Source organism: Phyllostomus hastatus, unplaced genomic scaffold (genome assembly GCF_019186645.2).
Source record: "Phyllostomus hastatus isolate PE091 unplaced genomic scaffold, TTU_PhHast_1.1 phas_scaffold_501, whole genome shotgun sequence".
Classification (NCBI taxonomy): Eukaryota; Metazoa; Chordata; class Mammalia; order Chiroptera; family Phyllostomidae; genus Phyllostomus; species Phyllostomus hastatus.
Genome location: NW_025334033.1, coordinates 65159421 through 65183359, shown reverse-complemented (window position 1 = coordinate 65183359; position 23939 = coordinate 65159421). Strand labels below are relative to the sequence as shown.

Here is a 23939-nt window from a genome sequence, read left to right as displayed (position 1 = left end):
TCAATACACTTAAAACACTAGGCTGGCACCTGGCGAGGGCCGGCCCCTAGGCTCAGTGCCGGTGTGGAACCAGAGCAGAGGAGGAACTGGCGGGTGGGGAGAGGGAGAAAGAGAAAAGCTGTGCGCCAGCCAAGGCAGAACCTTATCAGCAAACAACAGCCCCCTGGGCTGTGTAACTGCCTGTCCAGGAGGAGGCGGACCCAGAGGGGCTACACTCCTGCCTGATGGAGGAACGGCCCAAAGGCCGAGCTTACAGGCAGAACGAGGGACCCCGGCCAGCGCTGGCTGGCAGGGCTGCAGGAAAGGGCACCAGGCCGTTCTCTGGCCCCCTGACAGCCGCAAGGCAGGCTGCAGGACTACTGACAGCTGACTCCGGTGCAGCTTTGGAAGCCCAAGATTTAGCCCAACCTACCCACGCCACCCATCCCCACACTGGCCACGAGCTCTGCTTGGTGTTCTCTGCCAACGCAGCTCAGGATTCCTCGGATGGACACCGGGCCAGGGCTCAGCAAGGCCAGTCAAGACCCCTCCCTGGCGATTCTGATCGCTGCAGGCCTGACGGGACCTGTCCCAGGCCAGGCACGGCCTGGGCCCCGTGTCCCTGGAGCCGGGAGTGCAGACAGCACTGCCTTCCCCACAGGCTGGAGAAGTTAGGAGACCCGGAGCCACGCTCCCAGCCCCAGCTTCTGTGCGTGACTGAGTTAGAACAGGGGAACCCAGGGCAGACACCTGTCATAGAGCGATTTCAGATAAGGAGGTGGCAGGATGTAGAGGGCTTTAGCCAGAAGCTCCTCCCAGGGTTTGGGGTAAACCCTGAAAGACTGGTAAATCATTCTCAAATGAGCCCCAGATGCAGCCGTGGCTGTGCCAGAGGGGACAACGGGACTGGGTCTCCGGGTCAGCAGGGAGCGGGCCCCATGCACCTGGCAGCTGCTCGCAGCACCTGCCGAACACAGGGCGGTAGCCAAGGAAACGCAATAAACAAATGAGCGTGTGACTCCAAAGGGCTTATGAAAAACGGTGCTTTCTTTTTTAAAAATTACACTTCTATTTTAAGAAGGTAAGAGGTTGATGAGTAAAGAGAAGTTCTTCTTACCAGGCACCGTCTGGAGAGCAGAATCCAGGGTTTGGCGGGCCCGAGAAAAGATAAAGCAACAGCCAGTCTGGCAGTGGTTCCCTTGACTGAGGCCCCACTGTGTGCCTGCTGCTGCCTAGGTCACACACCCTTCGGTCTCCACGGCAACCCCGTGTGTTTATACGTGTGTGTGTGCATGCGTGTGTATTTCAAAGAATCATTTGCGAGTAAACTTTTATACATCATGACCCTTTGTCCTGAAATATGTCTGTGGGTATTTCCTGTGAATTTCAAATGTTATTTCAGTGCTGGTACAACACTGTTACATAACGTGCTATCCATACTTCAATTTCGTCGCTTTTCCCAATAACGAGCTGCACGGCACACGTGTCTTCCAGCTCGAGACCGGAGCACTGCACAGAGTCAGCCACCCAGGGTGACTCTCTGGTCTTCCAGGGTCATCCCAAACCCCGAGAGGGCATTCCCATCACAGGCAGCCGAGAACCACCACCCCCTCCCCTTCCACAGACCACTACAGAGGTCCTGCTTCTTCCGTCCCCTCCAAGAGGCGACATGTCTCGTCTTTCAGGACACTGCCAGTTTGAAAGAACACATTCCCTGTTGTCACGAAAGGCTGGCAACAGACAGACGAGGAAGGAGAAATTTGACCGCTGCTCCACACCGTACACAAAAATCAAATCCCGATGGTGTGCAGATCTCACTGTGAAAACTAAACCAACAAAAGCTTCTAACAATAAGAAAGTATGTGTCACAACGGGGAGTAGGCAGAGACCTCACACCGAACGCAGGCAGCACTAACTGTGGAAGAATGAATGGGAGGCGTGGGCTCCCCTGAAACGGTGAACTGCGTTCACCAACAGACTCCATCAAGAAAGCGAAAAGTCAGGTCATGAGCACAAACTTACAGCAGGAAAAACTCAACCCGCAAGGGAAAGATAACTTGACAGAAGTAGGCATTTCTCAAAAGATGATATCCCTGCCTAAGGAGGAGAAACGATAGTATTTTTTTTTTTTTGCCAAGAAGGTCCTGTCTCTTTTCTATTTAACAAAATGTTTAAGCTTAGCTATCTTCTCTCACATTTTACTACCACACCTTCGACAGTTTGCCTGGAAATCTCACCAGCTATAGTTCTATTTTCTATTTTCACGTCAGCACAGGTGACGGAGTTGCTAAACTTTTCAGCCCGCGCGGTGAGGATGCTCCTCCTCCGGCTCCCCGTGACCGCCCTCCCCCGAGCAAGCCTCACGGCCTCCGCGAGGGCCGAGGGCATCCGCTCCCAGTCCTCGGAAGGCCTTGCCACTGCGCGGGCCGAGGGGCCCCGGGACCGCCGTCGCGTCCCTGGGCTTTGTCGTGCGGAACTCCGCTCGCAGGTAACGAAATCTGCTGGGAGGACTGCGGTCTAATAAATCACCCCAAAGTGCGGTAACTTCAAGTAACCGTTTATTATCCCCCCGGGCTCTGTGGGTAGGAACTCAGACAAGGCGCGGGAGAGGCGGTCTGGCTCGGCTTTGCCACGGAGCTCAGCTGAGGTGTGCACGGTTTTTCGCAGAAGGGAAACTCGGTAATATCAAAAAGAGAATAAACATCTTTTAAGCCCATGGGAGATAATTCAGTCTTTTCAATGCAAAGAAATAAAAGACACAAAATGAACATATAGAAAATGAAAAATATGGAATAATAGTATCTCAATCCTAATCAACAGTAATTAAAATAAATGTGAATAGGTTCATTCTGCCAATAAAAACACAGAGACCCTCTTGTTTGGGTAATAAAAATAAACCCACCAAAATGTTGTGTACGAAAGCTATTCTTAAAACAGGCAGGCACGTGCAATTTGGAAGTAGAAGAGTAGGCTACACCAGGCAAGTACTGACTGATAGGAAGTCGGGAAAGCAGTCTTCGTAGATATAGCAGAATTTCAGGCCAGAATGTGTCCTATGAAACGAAGAAAAAATAACAACAGAGCAACAGGATGTGGTTGCCGAGAGCGCGCGCGTGCGTCAGCCGGCTGGAGTGCGCCGCCCTTCGGCGGCCGACAGAGACGCGGGTGCGCGGCTGAGCGGCTGCGACCGCGGCTCTGAACGTCCCCCGTTAAGCCACTGAAGGGCTCACGTGAGCAGAGCCGACACGGATATTGAAGTTGAATAAAATAATAAGCTCAAGCTTTTATACATACACATATAGATATACACATATACAATGTGATGTATACATGCATACATATATATTTTGATATGCATATATATGATGTATATACATATGCATCATATCAAAAGATAATCCCCATTTTTTAAAAACATAAGGCATTTACATATGTTATTAAAAAAACATAAGACCACATATAAGCCCTGGCTGGCGTAGCTCAGTGGATTGAGCGCGGGCTGCGAACCAAAGTGTCGCAGGTTCGATTCCCAGTCAGGGCACATGCCTGGGTTGCAAGCCACAGCCCCCAGCAACTGCACACTGATGTTTCTCTCTCTCTCTTTCTCCCTCCCTTCCCTCTCTAAAAATAAATAAATAAAATATTAAAAAAAAAACAAAACATGAGACCACATATGAATTAAAAAAAGCCTCAGTAAGTCCCAAATACTCAATATATAGATGCTATTCTTTTAATATATATAGATGCTATTCTTGCCCATAATGACATAAAAGTTAGTAACAAAAGAGTAGCCTAAAATTCTAAAAAACTAAATGACATATTACTAAATTACCCTTGGGTAAAAATTAAAATAATAAAGGCAATTAAGAAATACTTTGAAAAAATGACAATGGGAATAGTATAAATAATTGTGGAACACAGGTAACTCAGTATTAAGGTAAACATTTTTAATTTAAAAAATAAATTAAAAACTTTTAACTTTACTTATATAGAGACTAAAAATTATAAAAAGTAAGAAAACAGCATTTAATTCAAGAAAATAGGGGGGAAAGCAATGGGGGAAACCCAGAGAATTTTAAAGTAAAAATATAAAGTCAGAAATCAATGTAATTTTTTTAAAAAGTAAGTATTAACAAAACTAAAAGATGGTCCTTTGAAAAGATTAATCAGCTAGACAAATCTCCCTAAAAAGACTCATCAAGGGGGAAAAAAAAAAGAGGAAATACACAAATAAAATACAGAACAAAAAAGATAAAAGTACTGATACAAGATGTAAAATAATAAATTCCGAGATATATATTCCAAAAATGGCTTAAGGAATAAAAAACCCTGAAAGGACCAGTAAGTACTAATGACACTGAAACCCCCTCAAACTCTAGCCCCAGCTGTGGGCCCAGCTGTGGGCTCAGCTGTCTTCTTTCCTCATGGAAATAGCTCCCCTTTCCCCTGGAGGGAAGAAAATGACACTGTCAGCCTAGCAGGGGTCACGGGGCCCTCACTGGGCACATTCAAATGCCCCATTCTGCACCTGTGGTCAGTCTAAGGATAGAAAACCATGCCCCAAGTCCTTCTGTGGCCTGATACAAATACTGAGGAAAAAGAGAGTCTCTCTCCTTCTGATATCAAATAACTAGTTAGAACTAAATAGCCCAGAGCTGAAATAGCCACCTTTGTCCCCACCACAGAGAAAGAGGAAAGCAGAAGAAAGTATAGATAAGAAAGAATTTTTAAAAAGAGAGACAGACAGATCTGATGATCAACTTGGGGACCCCTGGATCCAACCAGGCCTGAAACCCTCTCCACCTTACAGAACTCTCATTGAAAAGACCCAGTAGATATTCTTTTCTTGCTTTAAAGCAGTTTGTGTTTGGTCTCTGTCACTGCAATCCAAAGAGAACCGATGAGTCAAAATGTGGGGAAGAGGGAAGGTGCTAGATTCTAGAGTTGCATGGTCTTGGACTTGAATGTCAAGAGCAGCTCACATAATCTCCATGGGCTTCAGTTTCCTCATCTAATGAAAAGTGGTAACAGTATCCACTCATAGAGTCACCGTGGAAATTAAATGGGATGAGCCAGGGGAAGCACCTGGCTGCTTTTATTCCATCTTTGTCTCTCTTACCAGACTGAGGTCCCTTGAAGGCCAGACCATGCCAGCCCCAGCCCAAGCTGAGCACCTGGTTCTTCGCAGATGTTATGCATCATGCTCATTAAAGGCACCTGTCCTTTCTGTGTCAGCTGCACAAATATTGATGCAAGATTTTGGTATTAAAAAAATAAAACTTTTGGGAATTGAACTTAATTTGGGGCATTGGTGTATGTACTCCAATTTCCTGGAAAAGCCTCCTATTGGTTAATGGCTGGGGGGCGGGGACTACCGCTGGTGATGAAGGCCACAGGCCCCCCTCTAACCATTAACCAGCAAGGAAGCTGGCGAACAAGATTTAGCAGCAGGTGCCTCACAGGCTTACTGTACACATACAGGACCCAGGGCCACGGGACTCAGCCAGCGGGTGCAGCCTGAGCTGTCTGCAGACCGTGAGTACCACCCGAGGACGTCCCGTCCTCCAGAGCACAAGGACTGCGACTTGCTCATTTGATTTTTTAATTAGGGCACGGAACAGAACAGCCAGCGGGGAGAGGAGGCAACCGGGGGCAGGCTTCCAGAGTCTGCACACCTGCCCACAGGAGGTGTGACTTCCCCTGGCCTCCTGCCTTGCAGGGTTGACACTGCGCCCAGAGCCAGTCCCCGCTGTCTCATGACTGATGCTCCTAAGCCAAACGGCCTAACAACCCCAGAGCAAAGTCGAAGAGCTGGCATGGGCAGCGCCCTGCGGGGGAGCTCAGGGTCAGGGGAAGAGGGCGCCCGGCTGGCACAGAGCACGCTGTGCATCCTACAGAGCAGCACACACCTCCCGGCTCGGTGACCTGGGGCAAGGACACTGCAAGTGAAACAGAGCCGCCCTCTTTACCCCTCATGTTATGAGGTTTCCGTGCAGAGCACCCAGGACCGCACCTGGCCCGCGGGGCATCTGTACAAATCAGGAGCGCGGTGGGTGTTTGCTACATAGGTCACTTCAGACATGAGGAACAAGGTCATACTTGGAATGACATTCATGAATCATACTGACACTGCATTTTCGGAGAGCTGTTTCACTCTCCATTTTGCTTTCTGCAGACTAGAGGAAGGCTCTGAAGGCAGACCACAAAGCTCAGAACTCCCGCTCTCACTCACTGGGCCTGTTTTCTCGCCTGCACAATGGGCCCAGGGTGACACCGAAGTGAGGTCACACGAGAAAACAGAGACAGCATAACCTGATATGCAGGCTATGATATTCACAACCACCTTGCGCTGTGCCAGGCCCCACTTGGAGGAGTAGCACCGAGGGGACGAGGTGGGAGACCTGAGACAGCAGGAAGGGAAGGGAAGGGAAGCAAGAAGAGTTGCATTTGGGGCCAGGCCCCCTCCCACCAGCCCCAAGCCTGCCACACCGGGACACCGGGACATGCACTGCAGGGGGTCCTTGCCCAAGAGGGGCTCAAAGACAGGTACAAAGGTGACCGGAGCTAAGGCAAAGATTTCACTGCAGTGTGATGGGGTCAGTGACAGAGACAAGCACAGAGGGAGGGCTTCCTGGAGGAGGTGACGTGGGATCCGCATACCAAAGGGCAAGAATGAGCCAGACAAGGCAAGGAGAAAACGTACCTACACAGTGAAGCCACCTGGGGCAAGAGGGGACTGCTCCCAGGCCAGAGCTGGCTCCGCAAATAATGGGGAGCCAAAATGACCTGCCCTGCCCTGGCCCCGGCGGAGGGATAAAAGTCTGTTGTGTTCTTGGTGGGGGGGGGTGGAAACCGAGGTAACCAGCCAGCATGCTGTGGTTGCGAGCGGCCACATTTGAGGCTGGGAGCCGTCACCAGGGAGGAGGTAACGAGCCCCACCCCCACCCCTCCGCCCTGGGCCACCTTAGTGAAGACCGACCCTGGCTGGGAGTATTGGAGCTTTTCAGCAGGAGTCTGCCAATCAGCCTGAGTTTTAGAAGGTGCCTCTGGCTTCAGGGGAAAGAAAGGGTGGGAGGGAGCTGAGCAGGAGGCAAGGAGCCCAGGTAAGGGGTGGCTGCCGGTCCTGGGAAAGGTGATGAGTACCAAACTTCGGCTGCGCACTCCGACTGGAGCAGAGGACAAACACTGAAAGCTCAGAAGGTCAGATGAGCAACGCCTGGGGTAGGTATTATTAGCACGTTTATACTGAGGAAACTGAGACAGTTTAAATAGTCCACCCATGTCACCTAGTTCATAAATACTAATACCAGGGTCCTAATCCACCTTGATCTGCCATGTAACCCAGGAAAATTACAGAACTGTCTGTAAGGCCAGGCAGCAGCATAGAAGGGAGAAGGGAGGGGGGGAGGGGGATGGGGGCAGGGCAGCAGGGTCATTAACAAAGCAGAGGGAGATGCCTGGGGAAGGCTGGAGGAGAGCTCAGGGAGCTCAGAGGGGTGTCTGCATCTGTCTCCATGCCGGGGAAAGGCTGGGGGGGGGGTGGTGGTATCCCGGAGCACACCAGTGGGAAACCCACACACCTGGTGTCAGGAGTGAAGTGTGCTGGTGGGTGAGAATAAAGGAAAAACACAGAGGAGTTTTCCTTACACGGCCACATTTTGTTTATCCCTTCATCCACGGATGGGTTTGGGGGTTGTTTCCATTTTTTGGCTACAATGCAGCTAAGAATATTGGTGTGTACGAGTACCTGTTTGAGTCCCTGCTTCCAATTCTTTTGTACATATGCTCAGAAGTAAAACTGTTGAATCAAATAATTCTGTTTGCCTCTGTGAAGAACTGCCCTATCCTTTCCCCCACAACTGCACCATTTAACCTCCCCACAGCAATGCGCAAGACTTTCAATTTATCCACATCCAGGCCAACACTTAATTTTTGTTCCGTTGCTTTTTGGCTTTTTATAACGGCCATCTTAACAGGCATGAATGGTATCTCATCGGGGTCTTGACTGGCATCTTCCTAACGATGACTGATGTTGAGCAACGGTTCATGTGCTTGTGGCCATTCATACATCTTCTATAAAGAAATGTCTCCCTGGTTGGCGTAGCGCAGTGGATTGAGCACGGACTGCGAACCAAAGTGTCGCAGGTTCGATTCCCAGTCAGGGCACATGCCAGGGTTGCAGGCCACAGCCCCCAGCAAAAGAGACATTAAAAAAAAAAAAGAAAGAAATGTCTAGTCCAGTCCTCCACCCATTTTCTGGGTTGAGTTGGGTATTTCTGTAGTTTTGTACTTGAGGTTTTAGTTCTGTTTATATCGATTATTAATCCTTTGTCAGTATGTGACTTGTAAATATTTTCTCCCATTCTGTGGGTTACCTTTTTACTCTTTTGATAGTATCCTTTAATGAACAAGCTTTTTTTTTTATTTTGATGAAGTGCAGTTTATTCCATTTTCCCCTGGTGGCTTGCATCTTTGGTATCATACCCAAAAAATCATCGCCAAATCCAGTGTCATCAAGCTTTTCCTCTGGGTTTTCTTCTGAGTTTCACCTTTTGTCTTTGAGTCATTTTGGGTTAATTTTTACATTATGGTATAAAGTCTCGGGGTCCAGCCTCATTCTTTTGCACGTAGATATCCAGTTTTCCAACACCATTTGTTGAAAAGTCCTTTTCCCATTGAACTGTTGTCTTGGTACCCTTGTCAAAAATCATTTGACCATACGTGCAAGGGTTTATTTCTGGCCTTTCTGTTCTATTCTGTTGGTCTCTATATGTCCGCCTTATGCCAGTACCACACTGCTTTGATTATTGTAGCTTTATAGCAAATTTGGAAACGAGGAAGTATGAACCTCCAACTTTGTTCTTCTTTTTAGACTATTTTCATTACTCAAAGTCCCCTGAGACATTACAGGAGTTTTAGGATGCATTTTTCTGTTTCTGCAAAATACCTCATTGGAATTTTGATACGGATTGCATTGAATCTGTAGGTCTCTTCAGGTAGTATTGACATCTTGAAGATATTAAGTCCTCTAGTCCATGAACACAGGATGCCTTTCCACTTACTTATATCTTCAATTTCTTTCAGCAATTTTTGTTTAGTTTTCACTGTATTAGTCTTTCACCTCCTTAGCTATGTTAACTCCTAAGTATTTTATTCTTTTTGATGCTACTGTGAGTGAAATTTTCTTGATCTCCTTTTAAGATTGTTCATGTTAGCATACAGGAACAGAACTGATCTTTATGTGTTGATTTTTGTATCCTGCTACTTTGCTGAATTTATTTATTCTATCAGGTGTTTTGTGGAATCTTGAGGGTTTTCTCATATAGGATTACCTATTATGGTAAATAGAGGTAATTTTACTTCTTCCTGTCCAATTTGAATGCCTTTCATTTCTTTTGCTTGCCTAACCGCTCTGAAACTTCCAGGACTGTGTCAAATAGAAGAGGCAAAAGCAGGCATCCTGTCTTGCTCCAAATCTTAGATGAAAAGCTTTCAACCTTCCACCATGGAGTATAACGTTAGATGTGGGCTTTTCAAACGTGGCTTCTATTATGTGGAGGCAGTCTCCTTCTATCCCTAGTTTGTTGAGTGTTTTTACCCTGTGGGTTTTTTCTTCATTTTGATAATGTAGTTACGTTACATTCACTTTTGTAGGTGGAACCATTTTTGCACTGTCATGTGGGTTTTTCTTCATTCTGAAAGTGTAATTACATTGCACTGCCTTGTGTACATGAAACTATCTCTGAATTTGGGGACTACACACCACTGGGTCACGGTGTGCAACCCTCTTACTATGCTGCTGCATTCTACTTGCTGGTGTTTTGTTGAAGATTCTGTAGTTTTCTTCTCTTATCATGTCTTTATCTGGCTTTGGTATCAGGGCAATAAATGAATTAGAAAGTATTCCCACCACTTCAAGTTTTTTTAAAAGTTTCAAGAGAATTTGTGTGAATTCTTTAAGTGTTTGGTAGAATTCAACAGTGATGCTATGTGGTCCTGCCCTTTTCTTTGCTGGGAGGTTTTCAATGACTGGCTCCGTTTTCTGACTCCTTTGGGTCCATTCAGACTTTCTAGTTCATTGTGATTCAGTCTTGGTATGTTTTATGTTTCTAGAATTATTTCCACTTCATCTAGATAATCCAATGTTTTGATGTGCAATTTTTCCACAATGTTCTCTTGTAATCCTTTTTATTTCTATAGAATTGATAGTAACGTCCCTACTTTCATTTCTGATTTCAGTAACTGAGACGTCCCTTTTTTTTCTTACTCAGCCTAGCTAAAAAGTTGTTGATTTTGTTAATCTTCTTGAAGATTATTATATATTACTATATTAACTTATTGATTAGATATATTTTTAGTTCCATTAATTTTTCTCTAGTTTTTCTATTCTCTATTTTATTTATCTGTGTTCTAATATTTATTGCTTCCTTCCTTCTGGCACCTTACCACCACTCTCTTTTGGTGACTATCTGCATAGGATACTTTTTTCCAATTTTCATTTTAATATTTTTGTCTTTGGATAAAAAATTAGTCTGTTGTAGTCAGCATATAGTTGGATCGTCCTTTTTAAACCCATTCTGCTAATTTGTCTTTTGATGGGAAAATGTTGTCCGTTTACATGAAAAATAATTACTAATAAGGAGAAACACACGTTTGCCATCCTCCTACTTGTTGTCTGTGCACCTTACAGCACCCCCTCACTTCCTGCATCACTGTCTTATTCTGTGTTACAGTCGGTATTTCTGCAGGGAAACTTTATAATCCCCCTCTCACTTCCTTTTGCGTATATTCTGTAGCTGTTTTCTTTATGATTACCAGAGAAATCCCCTTTAACACCCTAAAGGTACAACCCTCTCATACAAAAACTGTATTCCTACATAGCTTCATCCCCCACATCATTTCAGTTATGTCAAAAATTGTATCTTTATCAATTGAACACCTGAAAACATAAATTAATAACTGCTTTTTATGCTTTGGTCTTTAAAATCATGAAGAAAATAAAAGTGGCGTTACAAACCAAAATTACAATAATACTAGTTTTTATAATTGCTCATGTATTTACCTTCACCCGAGATCTCTATTTCATTACAAAGATTCTGTCCACTCTCTAGGGTCCTTTCATTTCCATCAGAAGGACTCCCTTTAGCGTTGCTTGCAGGGGAGGCCAAGTGGTAATGAACCCCCTTTTTGTTTATCTGGAATGTCTTAATTTCTTCCGCGTTTTTGAAGGCCAGTTTTGCCACATGTAGAATTCTTAGTTGACAGTGGGTTTTTTTTTTCCAATACTTCAAATATATTGATTGGGTTGATGTTTAAGCTTTCAGGGCCTATGTTTCTGCCTATCTAAAATCAGAATAATCATCTATTTTATTAGTTTGTTTGGGAGGTGGATGAGAAAATATAGGCAAAACACGTAGGTCAATGCTGGGCACCAGGTAGATACCTGATAAATCACAGCAGGTATAACCTACACTTTCAGACGAGGACGCTGAGGCCCAGAGTCCTCACTGGCCCCAGGTCACAAAAGTCAATGTGGAAGAAGAAACTGGCGCGTGGATGGGGTCCCCGCCCACTGCCCCACCGAGCCCCAGCGCCTTGGATGCCCCACATCAGATGCCCCACATCACCTAACGAGCATTTCTGATCGCGCAGGGCCGAGCCATCCTGAACGATGCTGCTCTCCCTGTGTGCTTGTCTCCTGTGGCTGTCCACCGGCGGCCTCTGGACTGTCCAGGCTAAGGACCCAAACGCTGACACGAGCATGGGAAGCCAACACCGGAACCTGGCCCCAAACAATGTTGACTTTGCCTTTGACCTGTACAAGCACCTAGTGGCCTCCGCCCCTGGCGAGAACATCTTCATCTCCCCCGTGAGCGTCTCCATGTCCTTGGCGATGCTCTCCCTGGGGGCCCGCGGCCCCACGAGGGCCCAGCTGCTCCAAGGCCTGGGCTTCAACCTGACCGAGATGCCCGAGGCTAAGATCCACCACAACTTCCAGTACCTGCATCACCTCCTCAAGGAGTTAGACGCCACCATGGGCAACGCCCTCTTCCTCAACCAGAGCCTCGAGCTGCTAGAGTCATTTTCAGCAGACGCCAAGCTTTACTACGAGTTGGACACCTTGGCTATAGACCAGGACTGGGCCACGGCCTGTAAGCAAATTAATGAGTATATCAAGAATAAGACACAAGAGAAAACTGTGAACTTGTTCTCGGCGTTGGACAGCCCAGCCATGCTTATCCTGGTCAACTACATCTTCTTCAAAGGTAAGCCTACACACCCCATTCTGACACAATCCCATCTGCTGTTGCCAAGAGTAGTAACAGCTACCGAAACCCAGAGCACGCTCTTGCGCAAAGCCTTCTGTCTTACAGAGCACATGCAGTCTGTGAGTCCCCATCCTCACCGTAAGCCTATTAGGAAGGGGGAATTCTATAATCTTGCAAAAGATCAAAATGAGAACCAGAAGAGCTGAGCGGCTCGCCCAGGCTTTTGCAGGTTGGTCTGAGGCCCAAACATGTAACCATGAACTGTCTGGCTGCCTCACACTCTGCAGACGTGGGCTGAGTCCTGGCCGTGAGTCAGGCGCTGGGCGGGGGACTGGAAGTACTGCCTGGGACCAGACAGACCTCAGGAACTCTCAGATTGCCCCCAAGTCGTCGCATACACATTTCCCAGGTGCTCACAGCCAGCTCGGACCAGGTCCCGCCCTCGCCAAACCCCAGTCCTCCCATTTGGAACAGGTTTTCCAAAGTACCTGGCATGAATATTACCAGAGGGACTTGTTAAAAGCATAGATTCCAGATCCCACACCAAACCTCCCCGGGAAAGTCCTAGAATTTGTGTTTTTAGCAAGGCACCCTCTCCTAATCATTTTAACAATGAGACAACTTGTGGATATATTATCCTTAAGAATAAAATCTGAACTCCTTAGTTCTCAGTCCCCACCCACCCTCAGGGATATCTGGCAATGTCTAGAGACACTGGCGGCTGTCACACCTAGGGCTGGGCTAGGCTGGGCTGGGGAAGGTGGGGCGTGCTACCAGCATCCACTGGGGTGGCTTCTGTCGGGTAGAAGCCAGGGACGCTCAACACCCTAACAGGCACCAGCCAGCCCCAGAGTGATCTCTGCCCCCAATGGATATAGTCTCAGGGTTCAGAAACCCTGACCCACAATCATCTGCTTCTCTGTCCTCCGCGGCCTGTGTCAGCATTTTCGCTACACACACACACACACACACACACACACAGAATGTCCAGCCACACCCAGTTCCTTTCACGTCCTTGAGCATGGCTGTCCCCACAGAAGCCTGCGTGAGTTCCCTGTGGCTGCTGTAACAAATTAGTGCAATTTTGGTGGCTTAAAACAATGGAAATTTATTATATTACAATTCCAAAAGTCAGAAGTCCACAAGCAGCCACACTGGGTGAAAGCCACGGTGTTAGTTAGGCATGTCCCTCCTGGGGCTCTAAGGCTGTAAGGAAGAATTTGCTCCTTGCCTTTTCCAGCTCCTAGATGTCGGCTGTCCTTGGGTCATGGCCCCGCCCCTCTTCAAGGCCAGCGCACCACCCCCGCACCTGTTTCTGTCATCGCGTCTCCTTTCTGGCTCTGACCTTCCTGTCTTCCTCTGCCATTTTTAATGTCCCCTGTGATTACATTGGGCCCCCTGGATGATCCAGAATAATCTCCTCATCTCAAGGTTACTTGATTAACAACCTTAATCTCCTCTTGCTATACACAACATAACACACTCACAGGCTCCAGGGATTAAAACATGGACATCTTTGGGGGACCATTCTTTCTGCCACAAGCCCATGCCCTTTTGGTCCCCCGAGCCTTCCCTCAAAGTGTCCAACTGCCTAAAACTTCTTCCCAGCTTTCAAATCTTAGTTCAAAAGTCACCTCCTCCATGAAGCTTCCCCTGATTCCCTCAGGCAAATCCTTGCTCCTCATGTACACCTCTGAAGTTTTCCCACACCTCATTGTTGAGGTTGTTTCCCACAACCTTCTTGTCAGAACTTGTAACCGCTTGGACCTAGGTAGTTAAGTTCCAGTTAAGCAGTCCTATTCAAAGAAGTACAGGTGCAACAGAAAAAAAGAAGTAATTACAGTACTTAACACGTGTCTGTCACCAACATTAACGATCATCCAGATCATGATCCCCCGTGGTCTCCTCATGTGGCTTTTTCCCCTCCCCGGATCTCACGCAGGGCCCCCCACTAACCAAGTCATCTCCCCTCCTGCCCCCAGCTCGCTGTCCCTGGGTGGTCTCAGCACCGCAGGGAGCCCTCCTCCTGCCTCCGGGGTCTCTGCTCATCCTCCAGCACCAGTCTGGGAACCCACCGGGCAGAGGCCTCCCTCCTTGCAGAGTGATGAGGGTGACAGACTGACTGGCACAGGCAGCATTCTTTTTGTCCCCGGCTTCACCGAGACATAACTGACTTACCACCTTGTGTAAGTTTAAGGTATACGGCGTGATGACTAGATCCGTGTAACACATAGTGAGATGGCTACCAAAATACGGCTACTTAACACATCCGTCACCTCCCATAGTTACCTTTGTGTGTGTGTGCGCTACGTGCTGAGGATGCATAAGACCTTCTTTCTCAGCGACGTTCAAGTACACAGCCCAGCGCTGCGGACCGTAGTCGCCACGCCGCACATCAGATCCCCAGAACTTACCCGTCTCACAGCCGCAAGTCCGTTCCTCTCGGCCATGTGCACCATTTCTCCCGGCCCGCTGCGCGGAAAGCATTCTACTTGCTGTTTCTGCGAGTTCTGTATTTTCGGATTCCACACACGTGTATGTGAGATCACATGGTGTTTGTCTTTTTCCGTCTGACTTAATTCACTTAACGTAACGCCCTCACGTTTCATCCACATTGTCTCAAATGCCAGGGTTTCCTTCTTTCTAGGGCTGGATAATACTCCACTGTGCACGCACAGCAGAGCTTCCTGACCCGCTCATCTGTTGATAAACCCTCAGGTTGTTTCCACGTCTTGGCTACTGCGAGGAAGGCTGCGCTGAGCACAGGCGTGCGGGTGTCTCCTGGAGACACCGATTTCACCATCTTCCGACAGGTCCCCAGACGAGGAATTGCTGGATCACAAGGCAGTTCCATTTGTAATTTTCGAAGAAACGCCACGCTGTTTCCGTAATGGCTGTGCTCATCCGCACTCCCACCGGCAGCGCCCGGGGGCTGCGTTTCCCTCATGCTCTCGCCAGGTCCTATCTCGTCTTTTACACAACAGCCGCGCTGCCAGTGTGCGGCAGTATCTCAGTGTGGCTTCCATTTGCATTCACCTAGTGGTTAGTAATGTTGAACACCTCTTCAAATACTTGTTGCACATTTTTATATTTTCTTTGGAAAAAATGTCTATTCAAGTCCCCTACCCACTTTTAACTGGGTTATTTGAGGGATTTTTTTTTTTTTTTTTTGCATAGCATGAATCCTTTACATAGTTTGGGTGTTAACCCCTTATCCAATATAAGCATTGCAAATATTGTCTTCCTTTCTGTGGGCTGCCCTTCATTTCATTGATCACACCTTTTGCTGTGCAGAGGCTTTTTAGTTTGATGTGGTCCCGCTTCTTTACTTTTCTTTTGTCGCTTGTGCTTTTGGTATCACATCTTAAAAATCATCGCAAAAACCAATGTCAAGAAGCTTCTTTTTTCCTATGTTTTCTTCCAGGGGTTTTATGGTTCCAGGTCTTATTTTCAAGTTTCCAATCCATTTTGAGTTAATTTTTGGGAGTGGTGTAACATAGGTGTCCGGTTTCATTTTTTGGCACGTGAATATCTAGTTTTCCCAGCACTATTTATTGAGGAGATTATCTTTTTGAGTATTCTTGACTCCCTTTGTCAAATGTTAGTTGACCATATATGTGAGAGTTTATTTCTATGCTTTCAGTTCTGTTCCATTGGTCTACATGTCTGTTCTTATGCCAGCACCATACTGTTCTGACTACTATAGCTTTACAATACAGTTTGAAACCAGGAAGTGCCATGCATCCAGCTTTGTTCTTCTTTCTCAAGATTGCTTTGGCTGCACTCACTAGTGAGGGTCAGTTGGCTGGGCGCTGTCCAGCAAAGTGAAAGGTTTCCAGTTTGATTCCCAGTCAGGGCACACGTCTGGGTCATGGGTTCAGTCCCCCACTGGGTCACACACGAGAGGCAATCAATTGGTGTTTCTCTCTCACATGAATGTTTCTCTCCCTCTCTTTCTCCCTCCCTTCCTCTCTCTCTAAAAATAACTAAAATCTTAAAAACAAAAGATGGCTTTGACTGCTTAGGGTCTTTGCAGTCCCACACAAAAGGCAGCATTCTTTCCAGCTGGCCGTGGGAGGCCCGGAGAGTCTGGACACGCCTGCCTGGGGATGGCACCGGTGCTCCCGCACGTCCCACGGGCCGTCTCTCCTGCCGGACTTGCGCTCGTGTGCGTGGCACCCGCACCGCTTTGGTGGCCCCAGTGCCGTTCCATGGTGCTGGGCGCGCAGAAAGGGCTCCACAGTGGCTGCACAGAGGTTCCGGCCGCACAGCCCTGGGAGAGAAGCACAGGGAGGGTCCTCCTGAGCCGGAGGGGAGCCTCAGGGGGCTGGCGGGACAGGGGCCGACACGGCACAGCCCACTTGGCAGGGGCTTCTCTCCCACAGTTTCCCTGTGTCCCCGCCACCGCCGCGGGGCTGAGGGGATGGGAAAGAACAGTTCCCGTTAATGAAATCAGAGAGGCTTTGAGGCAAGACAGGACATTGACAGGGGTGTGGGCTGCCTCGCTGCGCCCAGGTTTTCTGTGACGCAGCAGAACTAACTGGCGAGCCCCTGTTTGAGCTGGGGGGACCCCGAAACGTTCCCAGCAAGCCGGGATACCGGCCATGAAGACAGGTGCCGCTGTCACCACTAGTCTGAGGACATGGAAGTGTCGCTGGCGTGTTCCTTCCGCAGTGAACTATGTTGACAGCTCTCTTTTGGAGAACAATTAAAAATATCGTTAAAGACCCTCCAGGGGACTCACCCTTGCTCCTCTGATTCCCCCCATCCGTTCTTAAGTGGCTCTACCGCGGGTTCTCCTGGCCTAAACATTTCCAGGAAGAAATCCCTGAAAGTGGAACTTAGACCCCATTCGGTATGCTGTTTTGTGCCAAACTGGATTTGTTGTGCTTGCTTCTGGAAAAGAAATACGCAGTAAAAAAGCAAACAGTATACTCATAAGGATGAAAGCCTAACACTGAAAAATACCTAACGCACACTCTTTGTGCCGTGAGTTGGACAAGTTGGCCACAGAACACCGGCCCCTTCCATTCCGAGGACCCCAGACTTCCTCTGGAGGCTGTTTTGAGAGCCATCCAGTTCCCTCCCTCGCTGTGCGCCAGGCAGACCGTGAGTGCACACTCAGTTGTTGGGGACGGAGCAGCAGCAGCTCCGGGGGCTCCGGGCTCCGCATCCGCAGCTCGTTTCCGGGCGGCCTCCAGCCCCTCCCGGTTGTCTCCACTATTAGCCCCTACAGAGGGGTTGAGGCTGGCCTTGAAGGAATCTTCTCGCCCGGCTCTGCTGCAGGAAAGTGGTGCAGCCGCCTGGGCCCCCAGGGAGGTCAGAGCCCCCTGCAGGAGAGCCGGTACAATCCACCAGGCAGCCAGGCCGTCTGCCGGGCTCTGGTGGCCAGGGCGTCAGGGGGTGCGGATGACATGGATGGTCTGCTCCTCTGAACCCCCGCCCCGCCCCGGCCCCTGACCTTGACTTTTCAGCCTGAGCTCCAACACCCCTTCCACAGCCCTCCAGTCCAGCATCCACTCCAGGTGGGGGCGACGGGGCAGAGTCTGATTTACTGAATCTTGCTTACTGAACCCCCAAATCCTAGGGCCAGCGTTCTCTCGTCCACACCCTCCTTCAGTCTTTAGGGGCCAGTCTCAGAGACGGGGTTCATTCTGAATTCAGCAGCAGGGTGGAAGAGGGAAGAGGCCTTAAACAAACCCCTGGGATTTCCCACTTCACCCCGAAACTCAGGTGGATGGAGGGAGGCCGCTCTGTGACCGGCTCAGCATTACCCCTGGCGCTCGGCCGCCCCCGAGCCCCTGCCCTCACCGCTGTCTCCTGCCCTCCCTCTCCCCCCCCCACCGCTTCCCAGGCACGTGGGCACACCCCTTCCACCTGGAAAGCACCAGGGAGGGGACCTTCTACGTGAACGAGTCGACCCTGGTGAAGGTGCCCATGATGTTCCAGTCGAGCGAGATCAAGTACCTGAACGACTCGGTGCTCCGCTGCCAGCTGGTGCAGCTGGACTACAGGGGCAACGAGACCGTGTTCTTCGTCCTTCCGGAGAAGGGGGAGATAGACTCCGTCATCAACGCGCTGAGCCGGGACACCATTCAGAGGTGGTCCGACGCCCTGACCAGCGGGTGAGCCTCCCAGCCGGCCACGCGCGCCTCGGACTCGGATGTGCTCCCAGAGAGCGGGGCGGGTGGGAGGGGGGTGCCCGTGGGCGCCCTGTCGCCCCAGACTCACCCGGGCTCATTGTTTTCCTGTGGGCTCGTCTCCAAAGGCCCCGAGGATCCCTGACCGAGAAGTCGTCTGACCAAGACGTCCCACTAATTTATTTATCTGTTGACTGACGCGGAGATACTCTGGGGCCTTCCGAACAGGGAGGTCCCTGGGAGGGTAGCAGCAGCCCTCTGCGTTATCCCATTTTTTGCATCATTTTCTTAAACGGAGTTCACCAATCACCCAGCCTCCCACTCACCATCCACTCCATTCTCTCGCTCACCGGAAACCAAGCACTGCTAAAGACACCCGAGAGATTCCACTGAACGCACAGGCGGCAAACACAGGGCCCACCGGCCGTCCTGCACCTTGTTTTATCTGTCCCAGCACCGTGTTTCTACCCGGCGGCGTCGCCAAGCTCTCGCCTAGCTGCTAGGGGGTAGTTACACCGATGCAGTCCTAAAGTTACATTCAGCCCTTTGAAGGCAACCAGGAGGCTGATGTGGCCCCCCGGTGAAAATGAGTTTGACAGCCCTGATTTAAAGATACAGTGAAAATGACCACAATATCCACCATGGGACCTAACTGTTCTTCAATCAGTAAATAAGTTTAAAAAAAAAAATCAGGAAAGGTGGTAAAAAAAAAAAAGTCAGTAGTAAATGAATAAGGAGAAAGAGAGTGAGGAGTGTCCATGGCGGGTAGGGATCCCTTTGCCGGCTCTTTGCCTTTTCAACTGTCCCCCGCACCTAACCGCCCCCCCCAGGGAAACTGCCACCAGGTGCTGACAATGCACTGTGATTCTAACAAGTGCTGGACCCTAATACATTGCAAATGAGGTGCATAATCTTTCTCTTTACACCGAAATAATCTCTTAGCTAAACTCCTTTCACTTACAATTCATCAACAGCACAACATCACTTGGGGGCGAGAGCAGGCGAATAGGGAGGGCGAGGCACAGGGGTCACAACATTTTTGGTCAAAAATCGCTGAACACTCGATGCAGTATGGGCAGGCACGCTCATAAATCACCCATCATGAAACAGGCAAATGCACTGAAAGAGTCTTAAAAATTTTTGTCACTGAAGCCAAATGCAGCCTCTCACAACAGCACCAGCTGGTGCACTGATACAGATGGGCTCCTAGAACACTCACCTAGTGGGGGTACTACAAGGGTCCCGCCCTCCAGAAGATAATTCTGGTTTTTTTTTTTGGTTCCCGCCTCCTATGTGACTGGGCATGAATACTTCTCTTCTCCGTGGGAACGGGCTTGCCCAGCCCCAGCAGACAGACCCTGCAGTCCCGCACCGCTGTGCTGTGTGACCCTGCCCCCACCCTCCCCTCTCAGCACCCTCCCCCCGCCATGCGCCACACTCCCCAGGCCACCAAGCCCACACCCTTCAGGCCCAGCTTACACCCCCTCCCCCGGGAAGCCTCTGCGCCCCACTCACAGCGCTCACACGCTCTCTCCTTCCTCGTCCCCCTGTCCCGCTGCCACTCACCCACCCGCGGCGCTTTGTCCTGTGGGCCGCTCTCCGGGGATGAGGAGATGGGGCTTGGAGGCAGCCAATTCCCATTTTCTCACGTGCCTGCTGCTTCCCAGTGGGGGCACTTGGGGCAACTCTTCCGCCTCACTGGAGTTTCGGTCTCTCACTCTGGACACCAAAGACGCGGACCCGACGCGGTGGGGTTGTGTGAGCGAGGGTGGACTAGATGAGGACCAGAAGGTAAAGCAGGTCCCGCCAGGCGGGTGGTGTGGGGCCACTGCTGTCTCCCTTGCTGCTGCTGTCTCCCTTGCTGCTGCTGTCTCCCTTGCTGCTGCTGTCGCCCAGTGCAGAGGCGAACGTACACGTTTACACAGCCCGCTCACCTGCGGCTCCCCCGCAGTTCCCCTTGAGCAATGTCTTCAACTCCTTGCCAGCTGCTCAGAGCCCCGAGGCCTTGCAGGACGGCAGCGGCTCAGTGCGGGGAGGCTGCCTGCCTCCCCAGCCTGCTGTGGGGCAAATTCCTTTGCCTGATACCCCTCAGACTCTGGGTTTCAGGCGTCTTGTCTCCCTCTGCAAGGCAGGAAAAGGAGGAAATATTTAAATGAAATTAGCACCTTGATAGGTAAAAATGGTTAGCATCCCATTCCCAGCGGGATTCCACTTAACTTTCTAGACACCCCACCAGCTCTACCCAATGGGAACTGCAGGCCAAGTCAGGGACTTCTCACAGAGTCAACCCCAGCGGCTCTGCGCAGAGGGGCCACGGCAGTGCCCCGCCGCCCTGCGCTGCCTGGCCGTGCAGATGAGGGCGCGGCAGACTGGGGAGGCCCGGCCGGGTCACGCAGCGCTGGTGGCACATCCGGGGCCAGGACGCTGCTCCCACACTTCTCCCCGCCCCACTTCTGGCAGGGAGGCCACAGGGACTTCTTTAGGGACCCTTTTCTTCAATGTCCAGCGGTCCAGCTGGGTCACTGGGGGAATCGGCTCGAAGAAAGAGCCGAGAAAAAAAGACTTGGCAGTTCAGAGGCCCGGAGAGGAAGCTGCCGATGTGCTGGAGGGAGAGGCAGGTCTGGCCCTGGCCCTGGCCCTGGCCCTGGCCCCACCCATGTCCCCAGAGCAGTGTGTCCAGCTAGGAGCTAGGGTCTGCAGGGACTGCAGGAAGTCTGACCCCATCTGCTTCCCCCTGAGCAGCCAGGTGGACCTGTACATCCCCAAGGTCTCCATCACTGGAGCCTATGACCTTGAAGCCCTCCTGAAGGTCATGGGCTTTGAAGACGTGTTCAGCAACCAGGCCAATTTCTCAGGCATCACCCAAGAGACCCAGCTGAAGTTGTCAAAGGTAAGCGTCTCCAGAGTCTATCTTTGTCTTCCTCAAAGTGGACAATACAAATGATAAGCAACTTGGCGCCCCGTTATGAAAAGGCCTCGAGGCTGAGAGCCCAAGGTCTTGTCCACGCCCGTAGTTTTACAGCAGACTAAGTGAGGGCTCAGCAAGGAAACGTGCTGTCCCCGAGGTTACACAGGAAGCTAGTGACAAGGGAGCGCCACAGCCTGGGCGTCCACCCATTCCGCCAGGCCACACAGAGAGGGGGCGCTGTGCAAAACCAAGTCGTCGTGGCAGGCCCGAGAGAGACCCCTGCAAAAAGAAACTGGGGAAGGGGAAACCATCAAAGGAGATGGCACTGAATCTTCGACCCAGTCACAGTCATGTCTTCACCAGCGTTTTGCTCTGTCATTCATTCAGCCATCCATTCATTTAGCAAATATTCATTGAACATCTACAGTGTGCCCCAGACTAGGCCAGGCCCCGCCCCTGCGGGACCTTACAGTCCCGTGGGCGGCAAACAAGAGCAGGAACAGGAGAAGGGGGTAGTGGCAGCAGGCCCTTCGCTCCAGCACACACACCTTGCCCCTTGGGTATTACCCCAGTTTCTTAGAGGAGGGGTCTCTGGCTCAGGGCAGGCAGACAACTCACCAGAGCCACAGAGCTGGTAAACAGCAGCCCGCCATTGGACCTAGGATCCCTCCCACTCAAACCCTCATTTCCCCAGACACACTGCTGGGGTTCCTACCCCAGTTCAGCGCCTCCCCAGCCGCGTGCCTATGCACAGAGGCCCCAATCCCTTGCTGCGCAGTCAGCCTGAGTCCCTGCTCCATAGGATGTGGTTGTGTAATTAGCCAGTCCTCACCGTTGGAGGCTTTTGATACAAGACTCTCAAGCATTTTGCCAGTTTCAGAATTCCTTCTAATTTTGTTCACAACAGCGCAAAGATGACCCTTTTCCACGCAGAGTGAGCACAAGCACTGTGCGCGTGAATTGACCCCCGGTAGTGACCCAGCAGAGTGAAAAGGGGGTGAGAGCTCCCTCTACCAGCCCAGGGCCCAGGAAGGTCCAGCTGGGGCCATGAGACCCTTCAACCTCCACGTGGCGGGTCCCACCTGCCTGCTTCCTAAGGAGGAAGTCTCCGTGCAGCCCTCGTCCTGGTGGTGGACAGCCCTCAGCTCTAGTCCTGGGGCTGCCACTTAGATGAGGAGACAGCAAGTGACCTCTGAACCTCAGCTTCGCCATCCATAAAACCGAGGGTGGGAGGAGCCCAAGCAACAACAGGGGGGTGGGGGGAGCTCCCAACAACACACAGTAGGTGCTCAACTACCGCCTTTGGTCCATCCCAACAGGTGGTCCACAAGGCCGGGCTGCAACTGGACGAGAAGGGCGTGAAGGCCACCGCCCCCCCTGTAGTCCCCAGAAACATGACATCCGAGTCTCACACCATTCTCTTCAACCAGCCCTTCATTGTCATGGTCTTCGACAACTACACATGGAGCAGCCTCTTCCTGGTCAAGGTGGTGAATCCCAAGAGCCACAGCCCAGCCTGACTTTAGGTGCAGGGACCCCACAGAAGCGACCTGCGGGGCGCAGAGTCCCCCCGGGCTTCTCCAGGTTGTCCTCTGCAAACTTGCATTGCGACTGATGACAGTATTTCGGAGAGAGGTGGGACAACTGACAAAATGTGAATAATATCCATATAATATAGCACCAGTGTAATCTCTGTCATTTATCATTTGCACTATGGTTACATAATACTATGCGGAAGCTGGGTGAAGGGTATATAAAAACAATATTATTTTTGAAACTTTTTGTATGTTTGAACTTATTTCTAAATAAAGACTTTGAAAACAAGAAATCAGGTAAGCCAAAATACAACAGGAAGACATTTTTAAAGTGCTTGGGAGATACTGTCATAATATCTTTCAAATAGGAAAAAAAAAAAAAAAAAGAAAGCAAAAACAAGTCTTCACAAATGCAGGCAAAAATAAACATTTTTTCCAGACAAAGAAAAGCTGAGAAACTTTATCATCTTCACACACACAAAAAAAGTTAAACTAGTACTTTAAGCCAAAAAAAGATGATTCTAGATGGAAACTTGGACCTATAGGAAACAATGAAGAATACTGCAAAGGATTAATACATATGTGAATAGATATAAAATATTTTTAAATTTCTTTAAAATATAGCACTGCTTAAAGCAGAAAAAGTTATCCATGTACTGTGTCTCAACTCCAAACCCTCCCTTCATTGCTGCTCTGCAAAAATCACCCTGGACCTTGTCAACATTTTTACACTGCCTGCTCGGCATGATGCTGAACTGCCAGTAGAGGGCAGTAGAGAGACACTGCAAGAGGAAGCGGCATTACCCCCTTAGTTAAGGGCAAAAAGTACGAAATGAGATAAAGAACCAAACTGACTGACTGACAAAGACACATATAAATAGATATGATGATAGATAAATAGATGGATGGATAAGCATATATTTTGAAAAATAAGAATTGAAGGATACTGCCTTAAATATACTATTTATGTCATACATATTAGGAACTTAATCCTAAAGGCATCATCTTAGTAACAAAACACTAAACGCATTCTAACTAATGTCAAGAGTAAGACAAAGCTGCTCATTGTATCTACTACCATTACATCTGTTACACCATGCGGGGGGGT

The 23939-nt window shown here is 49.7% G+C and overlaps 1 protein-coding gene across 2 annotated transcripts; it reads left to right on the top strand.

The window, feature by feature from the left end:
* Positions 1 to 5397: 5397 nt before the first annotated feature.
* SERPINA6 (serpin family A member 6) lies at positions 5398 to 23073 on the top strand. Of its 2 annotated transcripts, none has more exons than XM_045822775.1 (5): positions 5398 to 5514; positions 11632 to 12245; positions 18103 to 18373; positions 21131 to 21278; positions 22616 to 23073. In XM_045822775.1, the coding sequence occupies exons 2-5, from the start codon at positions 11651 to 11653 to the stop codon at positions 22814 to 22816; spliced, it is 1215 nt and encodes a 404-aa protein (XP_045678731.1). In that variant the 5' UTR covers positions 5398 to 5514; positions 11632 to 11650; the 3' UTR covers positions 22817 to 23073. The 2 variants fall into 2 exon arrangements, with proteins under 2 accessions (XP_045678731.1, XP_045678730.1); XM_045822774.1 differs by lacking the exon at positions 5398 to 5514 and adding an exon at positions 6954 to 7200.
* Positions 23074 to 23939: the final 866 nt, after the last annotated feature.